Genomic DNA, 26,777 nt, shown 5'->3' with positions numbered 1-26,777 from the left:
CTGTCTCTGAACGTAACATCACATTCCTACGTTTACCATTACTATACATTCTTTATCTGTATTAAGTCATTCGTGATGTAAGCTGTATATAAAGTTATTTTCTTTCTACTTGGCAAATAAAAGCAATATTTTTATTTTTGATATCTGCGAATGCATTTTTTTGTTTCATTTAACAATGCAGCCATTGGAGGGAAATCTACTTATTGAAATAAGAACGGTTCAGTTGAATTAGAAAACTATAATCAGTCATGGCAAAAGCTTTCTCCATCAGTGGTGTGGAGAGGATACTCAGGATACTGAGGGAAAATATATAAAATACATAAAAGAACATTAAGCAATATAACGCAGCACACTGTCTTTTTAAAACGTAATCAACATAATCTGAAAATATTTTTTACTATTCACATTTTGCTCGTCACAGCGCATCCTTGCTGAATGGATCAGAGAAATATTTGTGTGCACTATATTTGGTTGGACAGCCTTTAGCTTTGATTACATTTGCTGTGACATTGTTTCTAAAAGCGTCTGCCATGTCAAATGATCCACTGTTGCATTAATTTTATACCCCATCTTGTATTGATGGGAGTGTGTGACCAATGTGCAAAGGCATATATACGACATTGACAAATGTGTTAAAAAAGGGACAATAACAGTGTAGATTAAATTTCATTATTGCTCAAATTTGTTTTTTATTTGTGATATGACAATCATACATAAAATGAAAAATACATGTATCTCATTCTCACCTTTACGTGCTACATTATTTTGAAATCATGCAGCACCACATGAAAAATAAAACCCTTTCAACAGGAGTTTAAATGAAGGACAAACAACTATTAAATATGTGAGCTTTGAAAATGACACATAGTATTTTAATACATACTGTAGGCACTGTACATTTTAACCATGAAGCTTTGGATTTAAACATTTTGTAATCATGTTTCTCAAAGCAGCTGGCGTAGCCACAATGCAAACTACTGTATGGCGATATCTAATGTTAACATGGGAGCGACCATCATTGCTTCTTAAACAGTGACCTAATATAAACCATATAAATTCAACGTTCACAAAAAAGTATATTAAAGAACATACTGAAAACCTGTGTATTGTGCCCAGTGTTTTCTTTGGTCGGCATGTTGATGATTGCAGCTGGATGTAAACACCATTTCTTAGGCTATACTCACTTGTAGGTGAGTGAAAAGGCTTGCTATGTGCACTGTGATTGAGAACTGTAAAGATGTATTAGACAATGGCTCATAGCTCAACACAAGGCTATACAGGCAAATGCACAGCAGAGATACAGCTCTGGATTGGGTATAGTCGTTTTATGTAATTCATATAACAAAAATGATGTTTGTTTTTGACGTAAATTATGAATACAATAGATATACAATTCAAAATGTACAACAGAGTGACATGGAAGATTCTTTGTGTCATCTGATTTTAGGAATATGAGTTTGAAAGTTTCTTGTCCTTTAAAGTTTTCATTGTTAAACGTTTATTTGTTGTAAACATATTGAATTTCAAACCTTCCGATACAATATCTGAGTGTTTAACATCAATGATCAAAAGACATTTGTAATTTCTTTAGGTTGACTTTGGAGGCTCCAGAGGCAGGTTTGACTCATCACAGATTTGGGGAAAAAAGAGAAATCAGTTGTTCAGAATCTGACCGCGAGATGATTCAAAATCACACTTTAAATGGTCACAATACAATGCACACTGCAAACAGCGAAATATGTGAGACGTGTACATAACGTGTACATAAACCCAGTGTTGTGGGTTTAGGTCCTGGCTCCAATGGTTTGCAGGGTGTCTCTCTCTGCTCTAACCCTCCTGGTTCCACCCGGTCAACATCAAGGTCTAAAAATGCTCTGAAATAAACCTGAATTGATCTAAAGTTTGTGTAAACAAGGCATAAACCACTTCTTTATCAGACTATATCAACTTACTTAAATGCATTGCTAAAGCATAAATGAAAAAAATAAAAAAGTAATTTAGTCAAAAAATTGAAGCTTATGCCACCGTTTCAGAACGGCTGAAATAAAGTCTGTGGCCTTAAACAAGCGGTTAATATTTCAGTTTACTTTCAAATATTATTTCAGTTTTTAAAAAGTGCAACATAAATGATCAATTTAATCCAATAAGACATCTCTGTTCCCCTCCAATTTGATTCAGCCCTAATTCACACATTTAAACTCACATCAAAAGAAAAAACAATATTCCAAAGGGACAAAGTGATGCTTTGAGCGCTGACCTGCTACTTTTAAAAACAATGTGCTTATGACTGTACAAAGCAAAGTTAAGTGATTACAGCTAAAAGTTGGACAATTGTGCTACTTTTATACTGGGCTCAAAACTACACAACAAAACAGAAAACTGTATTTAAAGAATTTAATCTACCGTGAGTAATTACTTGTACGAACAGTTTCAAATATATCTGTAACCTCAGGCACTCAAACAGCATTCACTCAAACTCAAAGTCGTTTCTCTAAAAAGACACATGACTCAACGCAAATAACATGAATTATTACAAAAATAAAGGCAACTATATTTAGTTAGACAGCTTTCTGTGATAAATTAAATACTATTTTATGACAGTGAAAAAATAAAATACTTTCAATCCACCCAATGTTCAATGTAAAACGTGAGCATCAATGTTCTTTATGATGTAATAAAATAAGTAGATCACTCATGCCTGCAGCTCTCGGCCAAAAATGTCTTTCAGGTAAAATTTGATTTGACACAGGGTTGGTGATTGTTTATAGTCTACTCTACATCATAAACATTTGTTGTCTCTTACGTCAGTTGCTGACGAGAAAGCCTCCGATCCATCTCAGCTTGCAGGCAAACCATCGGCGCAGGGGACAGAAGTACTCAATGTGAAACTGCTGAAACTCAGGGGTCTTACGGATGTCTCTGAGGAAGGCAATGTCCAGGTCTGACTCTGTGAGCATGATGAGGAGCAGCAAAAGTGTGAAGAGCAGCCCAATAGTGACCAAGAACAAACGCAGCACGCTCAGAATGAACTTGTTCAGGTCCTCCACCTCACTGTTTGTTGAGGCTTTGTTGCTGCCTGCTTGCAATACTCTTCTACCTGGTCTGGCCTGTGCAGCCTCCAAAGAGGCCCCGGCAGCTGAATCTTTCTCCTCGTCGATACTGCAGGGGGCGCCATTGAGGTGCCGTGCTGCAGGCATTTCCACCCTGTGCTCAGCGATGGGTGTGGGCAGCACACTGTCTGAAGGACTGTAGGCCTCATCAGAGATGATTGCTGACGTACTGGATTCACCCGCCTCCACCAGCTGACCCCGAGAGGACATGAAGGATTCACCATGGGACACCGAGCGCACAGGGGTGGAGTGTGCACTGTCTCTAAGGGACTCCAGGCCTGTAACGGCACACACAGAATCAATCAAACTTTATTTATAAATCATACACAGGTGCATCACAAAGTGCTTTACAGAATAAAATATTTCATTTTTTCATTTTTTTTTTTTCATTTTATTTATTTATTTCATTCAAAAGTGATGTTCACAATCACAATAAAACCGCCAAGCCAACACAGTATGAATGAAACGGAGCAGAGGAGAAGAACAAGTCTTATAATATCTGCCCCTTTTGTTACTTCACACTTTACACTTCACATTGTTGTGGTATGTCTACATACATATATTTACAGTCTTATGTATATACATATGTATATTCACAGTATTAACAGATGTTTTATATTCTATATTCAGTTTTTCAATATATAAAATACAGAACCTTCGTATTCTTGAATGTTTACAAATGGTCAAAAAGAAACAAACCGTCATATTCATGTTTGTTCAAATCAAATATCCCACATTATTCATGTCCAAGTACTTCATACTTTTTTAACATTGTGGCTTTTATATTTTTATATTTAAAACACTCTCACTCAGAACCCCCAATATTCACACACTCACACACCTACACCTACACACCCCACCCTCTGTCTACACAAACCCCTCATGCGCACACACAACAGAATAAAAAGTACATATGGCACATAAGGCTGGGTACAGATGAACAACGTGAGGAAACGTCATCAGATCATCATCAAAAGATCCACGTAACCTTTCTATGCCAAGTTTACCTGCACAGCTCGCAAAGTCTCGACAGCCGTGGCCTTGTGCCTGAAGAGTTCTTTTGCGCGGAAATCTCTGTCCGTAATCTGTGCTGGCTGCAGTTTGGGGCAGAGGTAACACTCCTCCTTTACCCAGCAGCCTGGGCCCCAGAGCCAGCACCCGCACCTTCACATCTCGGTAACAGTGGTTGATAATGCGAAGCTGAACATTTACCTTGGTCTGGATACAGATCAAGCACTTAACCATTTTTACTGTTTAGTTCTTGTTACTTGTAACAGCTGCCTCTTGTCTCACTGCTTTGTGTTCACGGTCGGCTGTCACAATAGTCCTGCCCACCTCGCCCCCCAACATGTCAACTGTTACACGGGCTGGGCTTGACAGCAGGAGCTATTTTCAGCCTGTTATTGTATTTGCAGTGGAAATGCTGCCACAGACAGAGACAAACTCAGGGTTTGTTCATTGTTGTGACTGTCTCTACTGCTGAGAGGTATGTGACTGATGCAGTCCTGTCTGGAGAACTGCTCAGTGAAGCAGCTTTGGTAAAAGGATAATGGACTGTTAGAGAAGAGAAGGCAGTGTCAGTCCCCTTTAGAAACTAACAGGATGACTCTGTGTGACAAAAATGCTTCAAGCTACAGATTTAAGGTGTTTGTTGCTTCTTTGTAGAGTGAATGAATATTGTATGTGAGAGCGGACAGAGCAGATTAGTGTCTATCAGGCTGTGGACACAAAGCCTTGACCTACTGATAACATGATGACCGCTCATATTGATGTTTACCTTCCATGATGGAGATATGCACCGCTCTCCGCCTGGTTCTCGGCACACTGGTGAGTCGAGGTCCGTGGGTGATGGAGGGGCAACTTCGGCTCGGGACCATCCCAGCTCTGGACAAAAACCCAAAGCACGTCTCATCCTTAATCATTCCTCTGTTTTGATCTAAATTGCTTTAATCTCTGAACCTAATTCAGACTCAAAGATTGCATATCACAGTAGTAGGATGAGGTGAGTCACTGTGCAGACTCAAGAAGGGAGACGGTTTAGACATAAAATCTACAAATCTCACCGGTGAATCTCAGGGGGATCCCTCTTTATCTTGGCACTTTGTTCCATGACCTCTTTTGCAACCTTTCCACTGCAATGACAGAGGTCAGGATCTTGAAATATTGTTTGTTGCTAATATATTAGTACAAATATACATATGGTGAATACCTGTATCTAAAACGACTACCCTTAAAAAAGACATTACTACTTGACACAGTGCGGACCTGACTGGACTTCTCCAACCTGGGTAGATAAAAAGAGCAATGTAGGACTTGTTTATAGACATATGAATCAATAGGTTTTTCAGTTCATGACTCACTTGTAGAAAGCCTGATTCTCCACTCCACACTTCCACAGATGCTTACAGGCCTCAGGTGTAGGTGCAAAGTAAGTCAGTATTATCTTTCTGTCCTAATAATGGAATTGGAAACATTTTAGTTTCATTATCACCAAAACACCACATATTGCACATAGTGTCTTACTCAGATAAAACTTATTTAAATTACATTGACTAAATCCCTCTCACTTACCTCATTCTGATTTGCATATATATGAAATGTCTTTGCTTCAAACTTGAGTTTGGTTACCTCATCCCTGTTTAAAAACATTGTCACGTAAAAAAAATAATAAAGAGAAGAATGTGTATTTTTTGATTTTTTAAATTTTCATAAATTATATTATTTATTTATTCCCTTTATGAAATTATGAAATGTGGAAAACCGAAATAATATTACTATTGTGTAACACTATTAATGGTTTGAAAGAAGCAATAAGAACACGCTAATATACTAACACTTTAACAATTATATGTGACTAAATTCTTCAGGTGTAGATCATGAACTCACCACGTGAGAAAGTGAATCCTTCTATTCCCTTGCAGCACAGTGAAACCAAATGGAGTAAAAGCCAGAAAAGCCGGGTTCCCAGAGACATCCTGATAATCATTGCAATAAAATGTGTCAATCAAAGAATGGGGAAGTGATCAAATTAAATCTATTCAATGATTTTAATGTTCAAAATGACCTTGCATGGATGAGGGTCCACTCCATAAGTCTCCAACATCTGGGCTTTCCGCAAGAAGTTCAGTTCAGACACTTCTGGCGTCTGACCTCTGTGGACCCAGGGCAGGGTTAAAGCATGAAATACTGAAGAAGGCATTGTAATATCACTATGTTATTTAACATTTAAATATCCTGCACCCCCTCCAATTCCTGTAGCCTGAGCCAGTGCCCTCTACTTTCTTATGAAGGCAGGATGAGAGTTTTTCTACCAGTGTTAAATAAAAGCACAAGGCCATCTGCCAGCTCGTGGACGTTTGGTCCACTAGATGGCAGTATGTTATTAATCCCACAGTAATGTCCTCCAGGGCCGTTATGGTCACCTTGACTGGAGGAGACTGGAATGGGCAATAGCCTCTTTATAGACCTGACCTGAAGATGACCCCAGTAACATCACCTTAGCTCTTTAATTACAAACCTTTTAAAGACAGGAGTGAATTTCTATGAGTGATGCCTATATTTGAGTGTTGTAAAAAAAAAAAAAAAAGAAGTGGACAGGTTGGCGGACAATTGTCACCTTACATTAGCTCAGTCTTGTGGATCTCGGCAATGCGACGCTCCAGCTTTTCCGAGTGCTTTGGGAAGAACTGGAATTTGGAGCAGTAGCCCTCGGGGTGTTTTCCAGGATCATAGTCGCCAATCTCCGCTAGAAGTCAAAGTCACACATGATTCATTGCTATGCCTCTATTTACAAACCATGAAAATATAAAAAAAAAATATATAGAGGATGTATTCTTTAATCTTATCGCTTTTCATTTGATACCTTGCAATATATAAGCAGCAAGCAGAGCAGCATCAGATGTTTTACACAGTAGTCGTCCGTGGTAAAGATCCCTCTTCACCTGCAGGAAGACTAGGTATCTGTGGAGGATTGATGCATGAACACATGAGCCTATAATCAATACGGTTTATTACAAAATGACTGTGGGGAATAATAATTTAGGACATTTGATACAGTCACAACCGGGTCAGGGACAAAACGTTACACTCTTCACAGATTAACAATGACTTTAAATGTGATTGCTGATCGGTTCTGAAAATCAGTCTTCTGGCTTGTGGTCATCTCAGTTTCACCTGCCAGCATCTATTAAAGAGGGCTTTGGTGTGATTCACTCCACACCACACCAGCAACATACCAACAAAGATACGGTACGTTATAGAAAGAGATATATTTATGCAACCATTTTTAAAGGGATATTTCAGGATTTTTGGCATAAGGCCTCATTTTCTAGTTATCCAGAGCGCTGTTGATATCTGGAGATATATATATTTTTTTAAATTCATGCCGTCCTTATATTTGAATAGTTTAGTGGTGCTAGGCTAGTGCTAGGCTAGCGCATGTCTATGGTAACTAGTAGCCTGGATTAAAAACCTTTTCATAATCATTGGGTCGTCCTCCAAACGTTGCCATATCTGATTTGTAGAAAGCTCCTTTGTGAATTCCATGTGTAGTAATGCCGACCGCAGGTAAACAAACTACAGTATGTCTGGTATCCTAGCAGATCAGATGTTTTTAATGCAGGCTACTAGTTACCATAGACATGCGCTAGCCTAGCACTAGCCTAGCACTAGCCTAGCACCGCTAAACTCTTCAAATATAAGGACTGCATGAAAAAAATAAAAATTAAAAATAAAAACTTCAGAAATCAACAAGACTCTGGATAACAAGGAAATGAGAGCCTATGTCAAAAATCCTGAAATTTCCCTTTAAATTAGGAAATTTCCAGTGAGATTACAAAATCTCTTTTCATAAGTCTTGTTGTCTTGTAATCTACACAGATACTGACAGCAATGAGGTAATTCCCCATGCTATGTATTGGTCTGGAGAGATAGCACACAGACAGGCCTCATCTGGCCCGGGTTAAAACCTGTATCTGCTAAACCCAATTATTATAACAAGTAAAATATCTGCCCAAACATGTATTGAAAATAAACTACTAAAATAACACTTGTTCACACCCCTCATAGTGGTGAAAATAACAAATAAGTTTGTAATTTTAACAGCCGTGCTTTTGGTAATGGTCTGCAGGCAAACTGATTGCATAATTTTATATAGTCCTTTACAATCAGTGGGAGATGTGATTTAGTCTGGGCGCTATCGCTTGTGTTATATGCTGGTGCCTCCAGTCCTAACAGATGGAGGAGGATGAAGCAGTGTGTCGGTCTGTTATATCAAGAAGAGCCGGATTGCGAATAAGAGATGTTTTTATTGCATGGCAACCAGTGAGGGATGTGATTTAGTTGGATAGAAGCGCTCACTCTCCGACTGGCTCTTTGCAGCAGTTTGTTCAGCTGTCAAGGATGCCCCACACAGCGCGTGAAGGAGGAGAGTGGCTGTGCAGAAACAGGTCTGAGAGAGAAAATGAAGGCTGCATGCCATACGCATCATGTCACTTAAGGAGATAGTGGAAGACAGTCTGTATAATTATGAATAGGTTAGAGGTTATGAGTGCTGCAGTGTTTTTTTTCTTCTTCTTTTTTTCAATCAATCAATGAGAACATCCCAGACCAAGTGGCCACATACTGTATAAAACAGGGAAGGTCATCCGTCTAACCTGGTGATTTCCTCCTTGAGAGCAGCCGGGTCTGGGGGGTAAAACTTCACCCGCAGACACATAGTGAACGGAGGCTGAGCTGGTGAGACAGGAAAGACAGTCTTGTAATCATTGTCATTGGCAACATCGACTATTTCATAACAGTTAATAAGAAAAAAAGGTTATTGATGAACTTACACTTCATTTGTTTGGCGATTGATTTGCTAAACTCCAACCAGTGCTGGAAAGGAAAAGAACAGAGACAGAGGGTGTTGGTGAGCGAATGTTGCAGTAAACATGTCAATCTTCTACCGTTCAGCAGGTGACACTGAAAATGTGTAATTTTAACGGCAAGGCACACTGATTATTATTCCAACCTAATCAGTTTATTTGGGCGTCTCTCTAATGCTGGCACCTCACACGGAGATGAAAGCGGCCGCGGGGATAATCTGAGGAGTGATGTGCTGAGCTCAGTGACTGTGAACTGACTGTAATCACTGAAAAGTGACTAACGGAGGCAGTGCGTGAAAAGTGTTTCATATAACCACAGTATTTCTAGATCTATATCGGACTTGTGACAATAATAAATGTGACAATCAATCATTTTCCAGACGCTGTGCAAATGTTTTGGGAAGGGAAAAGAGCAGAGGCCTAAAGCGTGTCATTTTATAAATCATATTTAAAGAATAATTATAATGAGCCTGCTTGAAAAATTAACAAGATCTCCAATTTCTCTTTATCATGCTATGTGCTCCCTACATAAATAAACTCTGGTAGTGCTCAGTTGAGGATTTATTTCCTGTGGCACTTTCTTGTCAATTCAATCACAACACAGGGGGAATGAAGCAAACACATTCAATATGGTGGCCTGTGCCTTTTAGTTCTGGACAAAACACTGTCAGCTCTGAAAGATTTTCTTTAAAGGAACAGCCCACCGTTTTTACATACGATGTTCTTACCTTAGCTTAGACGAGCTGATGCGTAACGACGTCCGCGCAATAAAGTCGAAGTGCCCCTAAGGTGTTATTAAGCCTTACAATATTCACCTTATTCGGCCCCGCCCACTTTTGCCACTTTTTGCGTTGTCTCAGCACTTCCGTTGTCCTGACACTTCCGGTCGAGCGTGAAGCCTGTTCATTTAAATGGAGAACGAGGGAAAATATTCTCCGCTCAAATCTGATGTTTAGTAGATTGATTTGTGTAAAATGGCCAGTATTCTTTTGCACCAACATGTCAACACTGCACCGTTTCTCTGCGCAGCCTAAAAACGGCTTTGTTTTCGTGTAGTAACTGATTTTATGTGGACTTCTCCAGTCCCAAGTTAACAGATAGGAGAAAAGGGGCGGGCACAATTAATGGCGGCGCCCACGCGAGCCTCCGGAATAAGGTCAATAGTGCTTAGAAAATCAACATTTTGTGTAACTATTCAAATGGGAAAACATGGAAGAGCTTGGTAGCTTCTAACTTCAACCAATTTGGACTAGGGATGGGACGATAAACAATAATATTGTTAATAGTGATCAAATATATGGCAATTAATGGATCACCACGTTTTTTGATTATCGTGATCATCGTGCTAGAAGTTCGTCGCTAAATCCATCAGACAACCAGTGCCTTTAACTAACCGGCACTAACCGGGAGTGGATATGTCTCCATGGAGATGTAACTAAAGTCAGCGGTATTTAAGAAATCTGTAAGTTTGTTCCTCATCCAAATCCTTTGATTCCCCACTGCAGAAATAGCATTTTCTGTGTCGAGCTGCTCATTAGCCAAAGGTTTTGTATTGATGACAACAGCATGGTCCAAAATGTTACACAGTGTGCCTTTAAATACTTACTTAATGTCTCACTCAATATGACATTTACAGCAGACAATGAAGAGGAATATTTGATAATTGCCCAATCCCCACAATTTCTGTAGTTTCAGTGATTTTTTAAACCATAAGCAAATATCGTGATAATATTGCAATCGTAATTATTTTGGCCAAGACAATCGTGACTCCAAATTTCATTTTCGTCCCATCCCTAGTTTGGAGCTATAGGAATATGCTGGGAGAGGCTATATGCTAACAGCGTCTTTGGTCTTTTTGCGTGACTGAGCGCACGTGTAAAGACCAGACAGTTACGCATCAACTCGTCTAAACTCAGATATCTCAGTATGTAAAAACGGTGGCCTAGTCCTTTAATAAAACATACACATGTGACATTTTGTTGTTTCTTTCGCCTGTGTCACATTTGGAAATCGCATTCAAACCAAGCAGCATCACCCTGTAAGACTGTAGTGGAGGAATATGTGAGAACCAGGACAGTTTCTTGAAGAGGCACATGAATGCAGATTTTCTCTCGCATTTCCTCAACACTGTCCCAGATATTTGTACCGCCGTCATTAAAATCTGCCATTTGCACCCAATAGTCCGTTAATAAGAATCCTCCAGAGCTGAGAAATCCTCACTAGTAATAACTCTTTTATAACTAAAGGACATCACATTTCTTCTCTTTGCATCAGCCTCCTGTGGTTTTCCCGGTCATTCTCGACATCAAATAATACACTTCAGTCGCACTTTTGAGCACATCCTTAAACGTGTTGGCATTTCTGTTGAGGCACTGGGCTAATTAGCAGATGTTGCGTTACACTGAGCACCTGTTTGGTTGCGTTGGGAAAAAAAAGAATAAAAAAAAAAAGCCCTGTATCCTCAATGGAGAACAGTGCAGAATACTAACAGTATAGCGTAGCAGCCTGAATGTTGTGAAGCAATTAGCAAAAGTGTTGGAGAGGAAAATGAAAAGAGCAAAAGATGAGTCACGGAGGAGTAAATGAATACGCACTCGCTGCTTGTCTGGGTCCACATATCTGATGCCAAAGTAGTCCTTCTCCAGCAGGTTAAGGTGATGGCAGATGAGGTCGAACAAGTACTGGCCTTTAGCATCCCGCTGGAAAAGACAAAACACTTATTAGACCGCCGTACTGTGTCACATACGGCCGCAAGGCAGATCGCAATCGAAACAAAAGTGCAATTTTAATGGTTAGCAAATCACAAAGACTGCAGCTATTTAGGTCAGTGCTTGGGTTGCTCGATCACATGGGTAGCATATTCTCTATGTGCAGTAGTGGGAACAGAAAAGCAGTCATTATACAGTAGACAACTTTAAATATTGTATCCTAAACAACACAATATCCTGTCTCTATGCCGCTATTTTCAAGTTTCAAGTATAATTATGCTGACCTTGTAGTTTAGACATCTATCTAGATGTTAGTGCTCTTGCAAGACATATTTGTGCACTGTAATCTAAAACATGTATATCTAATTGTATATCTAAACAGGCCTCCACTCAGCGGTCTGCCGGCTTTAGCCAATCTCATCTACCTCTTTCCTTAACCTCGGCCAATGACAGCTCGACAGCATAAATATATTGTCCTCTGTCTCGTGTCAATCACTCCCCTGGATCAGCCAGCTCTTCTCAGCAACAGTCTTTGCACCCGTGACAGCTTCTGTTTAATGCTCACACACCACATGTTTTGTCATCTTCTCAGGTTGAACTTACATAAACAAAAGTCTAATTTACCAACAGGACACTTGCACTCAAATAAAGAGTGTTAAAATTGAAATCAAATCAGAATCTGAACTTTGGTCAGTTTTCAGTATCTTCAGTGTAGCAAGCAATTTTGTGAAAGTAACATACTTTTCGTACAATAAGTCACACTTTTTTTCATAGTTTGGGTGGGGCTGAAACAACTAATCAATTCATCGACAACTAATCGATTATTGACATAGCTGACAACCATTTTAGTAATCAATGAATCACTTTAAAGGGGCTAGATGCAAGTTGGTCATTTTATACTCACTACTGCCACCTCAGGTCTTATGCGTAACTGCAGCGTCTATATTAAGCTTGTGCATTACGGCACTTCAGACCCAAATTAACACCTTTTTGAGTGACAGTGCAGGATTTTAGAGGCAGTTGTGGTGAATAGGTCTGAGCTTATTCTACATATTAGGACATGGCTGGAACATGTAGGGCTCGGGAGCTACCAGTAGCTCACCAGGCCTTTCTAGGTAGCTCGCCAAAGACTTTCTACATCTCTACACGCTCGATAACTCAAATTTTAGATGCATTTTCTGTTCGTTCTGAACTTGATGAACACAATCTGCAAACAGTTTAGTCAATTTTGTAACGTATAAGGACTAAACTAGAGTTATGTTCTATGAAATACTAATTCTCCAGGGTGAAGTCCACCTATACACGTGTTTTTGAAGCATAAGCAGCTCTCCGACGTTCTTGTTGAGTAAAAGTAGCTCGCCCGGGTAAAAAAGGTTGGAGACCCCTGATGTAGGGGGTTGAAAATACTTCGTTTTAACATTTTTAAACTCCGTATAGTCCCTTTAACTTTACTCCATCAACATGTCCTCAAGCGGTGCCACTTTAGCTTTATACGGTCAAAAATGTGAAAAAATACTATTTCTATGTACCTTTCACAGCCAAGCGATTAATCGGTTAATCGTAAAAATAATCGTAAAAATAATCTGTAGATGAATCGATTAGCAAAATATTCGTTAGTTGCAGCCCTAGCTGGGGGTGCGACTTATACTCAGAGGCGACTTATATATCAAAATATATAATTTCACATATTATTATGTTATTTTCATCCTGACAGCTGCGAGAGGGCGCTCTAGGCTTGTGTATCTGCTACTCCTGTACCACTGAAAATGCATTAATCTTATTCCGGACGTTCGCGCGGGCGCCGCCATGAATTGTGCCCGCCCCTTTTCTCCTATCTGTTAACATGGACTGGAGAAGTCCAAATAAAATCAGTGACTACACAAAAACAAAGCCATTTTTCAGGCCGCGCAGAGACACGGTGCAGTGTTGACATGTTGGTGCAAATGAACATTAGGCATTTTACACAAATCAATCTACTAAACATCAGATTTGAGCGGAGAATATTTTCCCTCGTTCTCCGTTTAAATGAACGGGCTTCACGCTCGACCGGAAGTGTCTGTACAACGGAAGTGCCGAGACAACGCAAAAAGTGGCAAAAGTGTGCGGGGCGGAATAAGGTGAATAACATGGTAATTGAGCATCAGAAAAAAAGGTAGTTGCCAAGGCTGGTTTGACTTATCCTCCGGAGCGACTTATCGTCCGGAAAATTCGGTAACAGCACCTGAAAGACTTTTGTGGAAATCATTTTGTTTGAGCTGAGGTTTATTAACAGGGTGGGCACCGTCAGGCCCAGGTGCCAAAAGCAGTCCTGCAGCATAGGACCTCTAGCCCCGAGGATCCTTTTGAGCAACTGCCGATCAAATCTAAAAATGCGAAAAATACAGACTGTAGCTACTACTGAATGTAGCTCAATTAATATGAGGAGAAAATTCCTTAAATTTGTGACACAATTCAAGTGACTGTACAATCTCAGGCCCCAAAGATGATATAGAGAAATAATGGCCAATATCTTTAACATTCCCTGGTAAAAAAAAAACATCCTAATAGAACATTAATGATGTACAACATTGGGCTTCGTAGAAAACAGCCCTTTCCTTTAGGCTTACTTTGTATATCACAGTGGACATGTACAACAAATGACATCCCCCACATACGATCTTTTTATATCATGTGGTCCAGTTTTGAAGCCAGTGCTCTGTCAAAATGGCCACCGGAATGAGTTTTAATATTTCACTACCCTCAAGGGAGATGTACGAGTGCTATCAAATATTCATATTGAGGCTTCAGCCATCTGCAATGCTTTGAGATGTTTCTTCTGCAAGGAAAAAAAAAAGACCTGGAGTCAATAAAGTATTATGTGAAGATGGGAAAGAAAGCACGAGAAATGTTGCAGTTAATAATTGAAATGAGAAAGTGGGAGAATACCTGCAAAATCTCAACAAAAGTTAGAAATGACGGCCGCAGTACAGTGAACAATGGAAATGGAAATAATTATTAACGAATGGAAGCAAAAGTAGTGCCTGTATTATTATAAAAAGTACCAGAAAGGACAAAAAGTGTTTTCTATCTAGCCAACTATCTAGCCAAAAACGCCAAGCTGTTTTCTTCCCCTTCCAACAAGCTTTGTCAATTATTTCGAGAACAAACACAAATGTACAAGCTTGTCTCATAGGAAATTAAGCAGAAAGACATTTATCAACCACTAAATAATTATTTCTTTTTACTCTGCTCTAATCACTGGGTAAAAGTTAGTTCCATGGACACAGAGGCTATAAATAGATGTATGGAATTATTAATGCTATTTAACAATCTCGGTGGGGTGAATAAAATTAATTATTGATAAAAAATATGAGTGCATTATTTTGTCTGAAACATGAAAGTACTGAACGCAATTTGAAATGTTGATAGCAGTTCACAGATAAACGTGCAACGCCGCCCTAAAGCAACATCATGAATATTTAACTTGTTTCTGTCCTAATAACAGAGTAACAGACAGAGAGGATTTGAAATCAAGTCAAGCTAAGCCCACGATGTTTACTTTCTTTGGTTAAACTCGATTCACGAAGGAGACGTTGTATTGACCATTCACAACCTTGCAAGGCTCCGACTGTGAAAATATCCAAGCTTTGCAATTTTTAAATAACGTTTGAGAGAAGACTGATAACTGCTAAGCTATCCACAACGAAATGTCAACAAGGACAAAACTGGAGATGTTCTTTGTACAGCTGGGCAGAGGAAAGAAAATCCCACAACGCTGACTAAAATACACATGATGGATATTGACTTGTCTTCTCTGTATGTTCTTAAATAAATCCGATCATGTCCTGAAGCTCTGCACAGGAAACACGCAGCTCTACTTTCCTCAGCTGCAGAGGACACAGTAGTAGTGTATAATATCTCCTATGTCCTTTATGATGGACTCTGTGTTCACAGAGTGTGCGGGCAGTGATTCAGAAGTGCACCGTCAGTGAAAGTCTGATCCAGATATATGAGAGCGGAGGAGGAACAGAACAGTAAGTAAAGCTGCACACAGAGAGTGAGAAATGATGAAGTCAAGTGAGGCCAGCCCCCTCACCTGACAGGGGAAGGACACACAGTCTTTGAATTATTTGGACTGCAGTGTGGACATGTAATCTGTCTCATAAGATCACGGGGCAGTATGTGTACAGGGAAACCAAGGTTAATGTGGATGGAGAAGCACAGATTCATGAAATGACATTCAGTAAAAAAAAGAACATTGATCTCTCACAATGTCAATCGCGATTGAATTCAAGGGTTAAAAAACAAGACGTAAAGCTGCCTTCAGCAATTCCCTTGGAATTGTTGTTTGTCAGTAGGTGTCATTAGTGAACCCTGCTCTGCACCCCCTCCCCTCACATGAACTTCCCCCCTCACCCCCTCCCCTCACACCCCTCCACACGCCGCCCTTACGATGCGGTCAAAGAGGAAAGGAAATCTCATTAATCTAATGTGCTACACACACGTTTATCAACAGAGTAACCATGCTCATACTTATATTTATTTGCTAATTTGCAACTTTCACGTAAGTCTGTGTTCATCAACATTGTTGTTTTGAACATAAAATAATAAAATGTTGTATAGATGTATCAAACATCATGTTTTAGCAGCCCTCTTCCACTGTTGCCAACCGAATGCGACATCACCTCTAAACCACATTGGGAGATGTGGAAGGACCCGTGCCCCAAGACAAGACAACATACATTTTTTAAAAACACTGTCTATGTTTAATACGTGAAGTGATGCCATTTCATTAGGGTCTAAATGAAAAAACAAAACCTGAAAGCAATACACGTAGGAACAACCCTGCCAGTTGTTTCCCATGGTGCACTGGGCTGACTTGCTTTCTTCTCAGTGTGTTTGCTTCAGTATCTTCCATGAATCTTCAGGACAGACCTGCTGACTGGCCCAGCAGCAGAAAATAGCACCACACTCAAGCTGTGCAGGCGCACAGATCTGCACAAGGAGCCTTCCTTTTTTGTTCTGTTATAAATGTCCTTGGTGCACCTGTGATAGCCCCAACATTCATACTAGTATCACCCTCTCTCTGCATCTGCTCAACTGGGGTGAGAGAGCCGTAATCATGCCCCAAAACAGGCAAAGTGATTAGAGCAGATACTATTAAATCCATACAATCCAGAATTGATCCTTGTGTCGGCCAAGAGAAGTGAAAGATTACTAAATGAGAGTGAATTGTGCTATCAATATTTGCATGTGACTACTCCATGACAATCAATCAAGAACAAACTGTTAAATTTAAAAGATTTAATAAACTCACGTAATTACAACTGCTGCAGCGACACAGGCAAAGCACTAAACAACTTATATGAGAGGAATTGATCAATAAACCATTCATGAAAAACAAATGAATCTGTCAATTTGTAGAACCACGCTGTAAGACATAACAGGCTTGAGGTGTTCATCGATAAATGTGAGACTTTATGATTTTTGTGTTGTGTTGGAATTAATCAAATCATAAATAATCGGAACTTGAACCATTAGCATTAAAATAACCCTGTCGTTTAGACTTCTTCAAACATGTTCAGAAATGCGTCTGATCCTGATCTCAAACGTTAATCCCACTACACAAATTCAAAACAAGCCAAAGGAATATAGTAATTTGATATTTTTCCAGAAACTTTCAACCCCAGAAGGAAGTCAGTGATGATCTATCGCTCACTTAATACACCAACGCAGTCTGACCTAAGGAGATTGAAGCAGACCAACCTCAATCATTGTCTGGCCAGAGCAGCGCAGACTGAATGCTGCTGACCAATCACTTGCATTGTGTATGTGGTGTTTCGTTGCATACTTATGAGGCCCGGCTGACTTGAGTGAGCTGACCCGAGCTCCACTGGGACGCAGCCTGGCTCAGAGGCAAGAAACATATCGATCCAAATTTAAGTGTTCTTCAACAACCTTATGAGACTTCGCCCCAGCAGTACACGAGGAAACACCACTGCAGCGGGTTAACAGGCTGCGTTATTGTTTCAAAGGAGATTAACTGCACTGCTGCTGCCGTTTGCCATCCAGAGTGGGATTCCCATGTTATATATTCTGCTACAGGGCAATTGGTTTTCAACCATCATGCATCTGTACGTTTCTATATGCTTTAATGATACTTGGTTTACGATACCAATACCTGAGTAATACTTTTTCCGATACCTATACTAAAATATTTGTCACCTACGATGGAAAAAGAATAATCATTTTAAGGAAACTGAATTACCTGAATTAACCTCTAAACCCCCGCCTTAACCAAGCACATTTTCTGCAGTGTGGCTTTATCCAAATCTAAAAACTTCTTGAACAAAGCGTCAAAACAGCGACACAAAAAACCACAAAACCTGGTCGAAAACACAATTAAAAAGCGAGGGGAAAAAAAACATGAAAAAGCAACAAAAAGTCCCTTAAATGAGACAAAAACACAACAAATAAGTGACAAAAACCCTGACAAAAAAGCGGCAAAAATGCAACAAAGAAGTAACAAAAACATGCCAAAAATGTGACGAAATAATAAATAATAATACATTTGATTTGTCAGCACCTTTTAAAACACCCAAGGTCACCTTTACATGAGATACAATGATAAAATCATAACAGGACAAGATAAAAACACATCAACACATCAAAGTGAGTAGCTAGGTTTAAATAAGTGGGTTTTGAGGTGAGATTTAAAAAGGGGCAGAGAGGTCGTTTGACGGAGTTCAGCGGGGAGTGAAAACTCGACAAAAACGCTTAAATATGTCACAAAATTACGATGTGACGAAAAATTGCCGATCCCTTTTTTTTAGGTCTTTGTTTTCAAATGAGGCGTTACATTGCTGCTCTCCAGTCGAGAAGCGTTTAGATTTGGTTAAAGCTAAACTGTAGAAAATGCCCTTGGTTCAGGTAAGAGAGTGAGTAAAATCTAACGTTTGAGTAGATTTGGTCTGGTCTTTAATACAATGAAACTTAATTCTGATTATTTTGTATCATTTCAAGTGAAAAAGAAATCTTTTTAAAAGTAAAAATTGATTTGTCTGATTTCAAGTGGGATTTACAGTATGTTTGTTGCAATGGCGTTTTCATCTTATCTTTGATTACTTTAAACCAACTCAAATTCATACATAAATTCATAAGCAATTTTGCGTAATTCATTTAATTTAAGTCATTTGTTCCTGCGTAGAACCAGAAATCTGAACATTTACTCCATAAAAGATTGTTTCTTTTAAATTTGTTTCATTTTCTGTCCGTGGACTGTAAGGCAATACTATACTGGTATTTGAGGTAAAGGTATCAAAAGAAAGTGCTGCACTGGGTCAGGATGCATAGAAAAAAATATTGACGGCGGGTGCCCTTCAAGTATAAAGATAATCATAAAATGCAGATAAAAGCCCTTACAAATGTGTGAGATGGGCAAAAATCCGAGGCACTCTGAAGTTAGATTAAAAGTCCTTTATTGCAGAGGGAAACTATATACTACACTGGTATTGTATAACAGTACTCAGCTCTATAACTATTTCGTGGGTCCTCTGGCTTTGATTACAGCTGTGGCACCGTTTCAATAAGTTTCTGCAATGTCAAGCTATTTATTTCCATCCAGTGTTGCAATATTTCTTCCCTAAGATCTTGTATTGATGATGGGAGAGTGTGACCACAGCACAAAGCCTTCTCCAGCACATCCCAAACATTCTCAAAGGGGTTAAGATTTGGACTCTGTTACGTTTGTAGCTCTCTTTCACAATGTGAGCCTGATTAATCCTGGCATTATTATCTTGGAATATGCCCGTGCCATCAGGGAAATTCATGTACACTTTCTATTTAGTGTTAATACAGTATATTGCTTTCAAGAGGTGACCCAAGCCTTTTGCCCCGTACCTGTCTCAAGATCAGAGCATGACTGACGCTGAGTGAGTGGGGAAAGTGTCTGTGTTTGATCATAAAGCTGCATTAAAGACAAAAACTCTGAATCACAATTTGCTAATATCACCAAAATAGTCGTCACAAAGATCACAACTCTTAGCATCATATCGCCCTTTTAGCATCATATCGCCCGAGCTCCAAACGCACTGCTGTTGTGTTCTCAAGCCAAGCACTTAACCCATCTTGCAGTATGAATGTGGAGCCTGAGAGTGAGTCATTGTTGGCGGTCGGAGAGGCTGGTCAGGCGGCTGTGGCCACAGAAGTAACCATCTCAGAGACTGGAACGTGGATTAATAATAGTCAACTGTAGCGTTATTAAAAGTGAAGGACAAACGTAAAAAGCCCTTTTCTGTGACAGCTGCAATGCAGTTCTTCACAAGGCTGAGGTAATTGTGTTCTAACCATTTTCACTTCTATTCAGTAATGCTACAGTACACTTCAAGGCTTTAGCAGCCTTAGTGCCATCTTATGACATCAAAGAGGAGAGGGTTTTTAAATGAGCTTATGGCAGGCTGTATGCTTACACTTACAAGGATACCTTAGCAAATCATCTACGTCTATGCTGCAGTGATTTGCATGCAGTTTGGCTCTGTATTACAGTACAAGGCTGTGCAAGATCGAAGAAAAACAAATGAACTAATTTTTTCTCATATTGATCTATTAAGATGTTTGATTATATTGTATTTTTTAAAAACAGAAGTAAGTAATGAAGTAATGACTTGGGGTAATCAGAAAAAACAGGTAAAAAGATAACCAATGAAGTTTTCAGATTTTGACAGAGCGTTGAAGTATGAACAACATGCAACTGTTTGGATGTAACAAGGACATGACTTTTATATAAACCTTAAACACCTTAAACACGTTTAAATATCAAATTGATTTAATCTTTATCTCAGTGCCTTTTAACACAAACAGACCAATTCATTCCTCCATCTTAACCTGGCAAGAGCCAGATTGAAATCTTTCGGGGAGAGGACGGACCTTTGGCCAGTTGCAGCTGATTGGATCAAGCACATTTTGCTTTAGCCAATCACAGCCAAGTCGTTAAATATTTTGTTTTGAGAAATGTTAAGTGTGTTTGTGAGTCTGTAGCCGCAAACCTCACGTTGTTTTGTCAACGTGTTTCCATATCCATCAAAGTGTTTCTTGTTGTCGGCAAATGTTATACCTGTTTTCTCACGCCAGTGCTGGCACGTGATTGGCTTAAACGGACCAAACGACCCCCCCTCTGGTACTTCGGTTTTCACACAGATTGGTGAGAGCAGCACAAGTGTTTCTCAAGTGTGTGAGAAGTTGCAAATGCCGCAAGAATTCAACTTGCAGCCAAGGTTTCCAAAGTCTGGAGTCAGCTCACCGGTTTAGCTGGCAAGACCTGCCAATTAGGCAAGGCAAGGCAAATTTATTCATAGAGACCCATTCATGCACAATGAAGGCAATTCAAAGTGCTTCACAAATATGAAAGATACAGTATATTTAAAATACATAAAATAATAATCATGAGAACAACATAATACAAGATTTATCAAGTTAAAAACAGTGGTAAAAACACAGCCAATAAATAATAATTTTTTAAAAAGCAGTGGTACATGGGAACAGCAGCGAGTTACCAATGTTCCCTGGTACATTGAAGAAGAATTGACAAAAGAGGAAAACAAATTGTGAAACAAACAAAATTCGATTTACATCATTACTTACTGTACCTCTGGAAAAAATCTTCCGTTTATTCTATATCCATTTCCACAATTTCACAGATGACACCCGCCTCTATCAAGTAAACCAACTCTCCCTCCCTCTTCCCTTTTCACCTGCCTCTCTGAAATGTAAAACTGGTTCAGATCCTACTGTTTTAAATTCAACAGTGACAAAACAGAACTTCTTCTCGTCATTTCATTCTGTCTATCGACCCCTCCACTGTCCCCACCTGCCCCTCAGGTAAAGAGTCTGGGAGTCTTCCTCGACAGCACAATCACCTTCCATTCTCACATCAATGACATCACTCGGTCGGCCTATTTCTATCTACGCAACATCAACCTTCTCCGCCCCTCCCTCACTGTCAACTCTGCTTCTATCTTTCTGTCCACAGTCTTGTCACTCCTCTCTGGTCTCTCCGACAAGTCCCTCTACAAACTCCCACTGGGTCTGCATCATTACCCCGTCTTCTCAGCACATCATGCCTGCACTTCAACATCTGCACTGGCTCTCGATTCCATTCAGGAGTCCATTCAAACTCCTACTGTTAGTGTACACGTTCGAGTCCATTCACAACATCGCTCCTCCTGCTTACCGATCTCCTCCACATCAGCACCTCTGCTGAGGGGGGGGGGGGGGGGGGGGGGGGGGGGGGGGGGGGGGACGACTCCCTCCCTAATGCAGTCCGCAATATTGACTCTTCAAGTCCAGACTCAATCCCCAACCTGTTCAGAATTCCCTTCTTTGTCCGTCCATCTGCTGATTGTATATTCTTTATGGATTTTATGATTGACTCGATTATTGAAAATAATAATCACAATTATTTTAGTCATAATTGAAATCACAATTATTCAAACATTATTTGTTGCCTGTAAGTCTATCTTTATTTTATTTACTTATTAATCAAAAACTATGCATGCTGGTTTCTGAACAATCATAAAAGCACAAATGATTTCAAGTAAGACTCGATTGAGGAGAGGTCTCTGTTTCACACCTGCCCCCTGCTGGCCAGCCCTCACACCTGCGCAAGCAAGCTGAGCAGCGCAGCCTGATGACATCATCACACAGCGCTGTTTGTTTTTATGTCAAAAGCATGAGCCATGGCACGTGAAATGCGAAAGGAAAATAATCCCAGCGGCATCAAATAATGCAAGTTTGCTTTGCTTTGTGAGATCGCTTGGATGGACAAATGAAAGGGCATCGTTAATAATCGTTTTTTCTATAATAAGTTAAAAGGATGAACATCATCAACCAAACATTTACTAAAGCTACTACTATTTTTGCTTTTTTTTTGTGTGTGCTTTTTTTCTTTCTGAAATGCATTGTGCTGAAGTGCTGTGTTCTGTCTAGTCAAGACGATTGTCGACTGTGTTTTGTAATCCTGGCTTTGTTATAGTTTGTCAAATGTATTGTAACTGTTGAAATTGTTACGTATTGTTTGTTTGTCTTTTTGAAATAATGAATAATGAAAAAAAAAAAAAAAGCTTTTTTCCCCCCGATTATGCAATTTTTGTAATCATTCAGTGTAATAATCCAAATCGTAATTGAATTTCGATTAATTGCACAGCCCTAGCCTCTCGTTCTCTCATGCAAAGTGTCTTTGCGTGTCTATAGATGAGTAATATTATGGTTATTATAAAATGATTGCACAGCCCTGGTACAAATATTACGTGAAATCTTGCCTGCTGTTCAAAAAGAATCCAAGCCTCTTAAGTCCCACACGGTACAGGGTTCTTCATTATAAGCTCTCAGCCTATCGACGTGATGAGAGAGACCTTGGACCAATAAAAAGGTATTGGTCCATAACTAGGTGAGCTTTTCGGAAGCCCTGGCCTGAATCATCGTGGTATTCGGTTTCCTTCCGTTCTCCTCCTCCTCCTATGGCTCCCAAGTTTGGAGTCACGCATATATAAAGGTGACACACGCCAAATGGAATATATACAGTTTCATGCTCATTACTTCTTTACGCTTTCTATAATGGCAGTAACAAGCAGGCCCATGTCCCTCAGTGTACTGTGTTTAATATATGATGTTGTGTCTGTAAGAACTCGGGTGATGTTGAGCACACTCACCCAGGGTAAATGAGATTAGTGCAGGCTGTCAGTGGGAAAGAAATGTATTCAGCCAGCAGCAGAGGGCCCTGGGTGCTCATAGTGGAGGAGGCGCGTGGAGCTTTTCATCATAGCTGTAATAAAAGTGATAAACGAGGAAATGGAAATAACCCAGTCTAAGGCCAAATGAGCGCAGTCCATGCGAGCCACACTCTCAGCCTGCCGTCACTTTAAGAATCAGATTAATTATTTAAGGGGGTTTTATATCGGCATGGGAAACACCACATCAATAAAAGATGGCGTCAACTTAAGCTAGATGAGGGGAATTTCAACAGCTTTCTAAAAAGGTCACGGCTGTTTGTGTGACAAAACACATTGGAGTGTGCTTTGGAGAGGCTTCATATTTGCAATGACCTTAAGCTTCTATCAGCGAAACGCCCGCTTTGCTGAGGCTCAATCACAGGGTTCATTTCGAAGTGAGACGCTACTGCACACAATGGAAACGCTGATTTTTCCTGTGTGGTTCAGGCTTCCGGGCCTACTATAATCTTATTAAGTGTAACATGCAAGCTTTGATAAAAGAACGTGAGAAATATATTGCCTTTTAAAATCAGTCTTCACCATAGATCACTACAGCAGCCTCTTTGTATGCAGTCGATTCCCTTCCCGTTCGCCCTTCCTGTCTTTTGAGAACTCAAACAAACTCATCTTTTTAAGCTGCCGTACCGTGTCTTTCTTTCTCTGATTCTGCGTTTGCTGAATCTAGTAGATGACTAGACATAGGCCACTGTTCTCTGCATACTGAGATATGTTCTTACCTGAGCTTAGACGAGTTGATGCGTACCTGTCTGGTCTTTACGTGTGCGCTCAGTCACGCAAAAAGACCAAAGATTTGTTAGTGTCTCATGTATGGGGCTAACGGGGTGAAGTTAGAAGCAACCAAGCTCTTCCACGTTTTCCCTGTTTAAATACGGTTACATGAGTAGTTAAATGATCAAAGTCTAGTTACACAAAATTGAACATTAAAATATTGTAAGGCGTAATAACACCTTAGGAGCACTTCGACGTCAAAGTGCTCCTAAGGTGTTATTACGCCTTACAATATAGTACCCCTTTTTATCTGATTAGAAAATCGACATGTTTAATACTCATCTGGAGCACACAACAAATCTGCATCTCAAAACTAAGCAATTTTCCTCTCAGTACTCTGCTTTTGTGGCCAAGAATGCATCACCCTGCAGCAGAATCCTGCATAATGAGGGCCGTAATGGACGCTGCAACAGCAAAAGTAGTGACACTCCTCATCAAAAAACATCAGGCCAAAGGCTGCACAAAATGCTGAGTAAGGCCAAGACAGAATCCAATTCCTGAATCTCTCTGCAGCTTCTGAGGAGAAAATGCCCAGACCTTTGCTATTAGATAAACCAACTGTTCAGAGTAATACGACGAAAAAACCATGAATCTCTATTAGGCAGCACAGCCATTAGTTTCCTTTTGGCTGTACCGTATGCAGTGATGAATCATCGTCGCTGCACAGCTCTGTGGCACTTACTAAAATTGCTCAAGCTCCGTTATCTACAGGGTAAAAATAATAGCTATTGTTCTTTGGACATTTATTTAGGACGTTTATCAATTTTAGCACAAAAATTGCAAAGTCTCAGGACTAGGATGATTTTTGCCTACTATTAATAAATACTACACTTGAGACCTACACGTGTCTTCTGAAACACTGAAGAGGCACAAAAAGCCCCTCACGCCTGCAGCCCGGTGGAGGCGTCACAAGCGGCACTACAGGAAAGAAAAAAAGGACAAACAAGGAGGAGTTATCTGGGCAAGACTCACAACTAAGCCACACAAGCTTTCTTTTGTTCTGGCTAATGGACGTTCACTGGAGAATAAAACAGATGAACTGCTCCACTCTTCTCAGAAGATGGTGAAAGGATGTTGTGGTGCAGAGGGAGCTGCGCAGGAGGAGGCGGAACAGAGGAGACTGAAGGCAGACAGCCAGGTTTCCCCTACCTCCAAAAACACTCTGGTCAGTCGCAGTGGCTCAGGACTGAGACATCATGTTTATTTATGTCTGTATCTGTTAAATGTTTAAATGTCTGAATAAATACATCTGTTGTACAATGACAAATAAAACACTTACTTTCTTACTTACTTATTTATTTTCTTAGTTACTGCCTACTGTCTCTGGCACCAGAGAACCAAGTTACAGAAAGAGAAACCAGCCTGAATTAAAATGTAATAAGCAGGCCAAACAACAGCAATAAACTGAGATGGATTATAACAACAGAAAAGTTGCAGGGTAATGAACCACACAGTGATCTAAGCTGGTGAATTTCAAAGCATAGTTTTCTGGCAGATTAGGTCACTAACACTTTAAACTACAAAATTTCTTTCAGACACATAATATTTAATGAACCAACAAGCCAACTACATGCTTTCGTCAATGATGTTTGACTTCACCTCTCTGACTCTTTCTGTTCTCATCCTCATAAAAAGCTGCAAGCAGAGACGACAGCAGCCTTTTAAGAAGATGTTCACTGTCAGCAAACTGCCATCTTAGAGCCTTGAAGTAGCCCAGTGGGACTCGGAGTGTTCACAAACAGCACCCACTTGTGCAAATCCTTTCTAGTTTCGGCTCAAGCTCGGCTTCTGTAGTCTTTGTTGCAGTAAAGTCACATCAGATAAAGGGATGCAGAGCAACAGTCAGTGAATGCAACATCTGTTGATTATTGCTAATAAAGATACACTTTAACCTCTTAAGCTCAAGGAGATTTCAAATTGATATAATGTTCTTTACATGCACTGACCCAATGCATCACTATTACAAATGTTATCGTTTATTTTACATGATTCAACCTTCATGGCAAAATTCACTGTAACTGCAGTAAATACCCAGAGGTCACTATAGCTGCCAATTACTTTGCTTAGCCTCCTTTTAATAGATTGACTAAGAGAGCGCAACTAATATGAAATACAGGCTCAGAGCAGTTTGGTTCATTTCAAAAAGGTAAATGCAATGATTTTCAGCCTGACAATGAGGATGTAGAAAGTGTTACAATACACATGAAGGACAGAGGTGTAACTGAACACTTCTAAGCCTGACACGAGACAGTAGTGTGTCCTGCTGAAAGTGCAAAGAGGCAATACTGTCGCCCTGAGTGAGCCGTCAGCAGCGGGTCAAATGTGTCAGTGATCAAGGCTCATAATGGAGGAGGTCCTGTGTCTGCTGCGCTGGCACCATCACTGGCATCACAAGGACAGAGGAGGCCAACTCACTCTAAATCTGACTAAACTAAGTTCATAATGCATTGTTCTGTATGAGTAATAAATAAAGCAAGTCACAACAACCAGGATCTTGTCGTATTGCCGTGTGAACAGAAGCTTTCACTATGGATCAATTGCCTTGTCAAATCAAGTATGTAT

At 39.9% G+C, this 26,777-nt stretch overlaps 1 protein-coding gene across 2 annotated transcripts in view; it reads right to left on the bottom strand.

Annotated features, from left to right (window-relative positions):
* Positions 1-2,212: 2,212 nt before the first annotated feature.
* LOC306962650 (FERM domain-containing protein 5-like) overlaps positions 2,213-26,777 on the bottom strand; it is a 40,978-nt gene continuing 16,413 nt past the window's right edge. Inside the window, exons 2-14 of one of the 2 annotated variants that reach the window (XM_079555863.1) lie at positions 11,569-11,673; positions 8,942-8,984; positions 8,765-8,843; positions 6,973-7,070; positions 6,732-6,855; positions 6,175-6,262; positions 5,997-6,085; positions 5,682-5,745; positions 5,471-5,562; positions 5,320-5,394; positions 5,174-5,242; positions 4,888-4,994; positions 2,213-3,388 (exon numbers count right to left, since the gene is read on the bottom strand). In XM_079555863.1, the coding sequence (XP_079411989.1) occupies positions 2,805-3,388; positions 4,888-4,994; positions 5,174-5,242; positions 5,320-5,394; positions 5,471-5,562; positions 5,682-5,745; positions 5,997-6,085; positions 6,175-6,262; positions 6,732-6,855; positions 6,973-7,070; positions 8,765-8,843; positions 8,942-8,984; positions 11,569-11,673 (1,617 nt within the window). In that variant the 3' untranslated portion in view covers positions 2,213-2,804. Of the gene's footprint in view, positions 3,389-4,887; positions 4,995-5,173; positions 5,243-5,319; positions 5,395-5,470; positions 5,563-5,681; positions 5,746-5,996; positions 6,086-6,174; positions 6,263-6,731; positions 6,856-6,972; positions 7,071-8,764; positions 8,844-8,941; positions 8,985-11,568; positions 11,674-26,777 lie in introns of those variants that run through there. The other variant, XM_079555864.1, reaches the window with a different exon arrangement.

Source organism: Gobius niger (genome assembly GCF_951799975.1).
Source record: "Gobius niger genome assembly, chromosome: 4".
Classification (NCBI taxonomy): Eukaryota; Metazoa; Chordata; class Actinopteri; order Gobiiformes; family Gobiidae; genus Gobius; species Gobius niger.
This window is presented reverse-complemented; position numbering and strand designations above follow the sequence as displayed.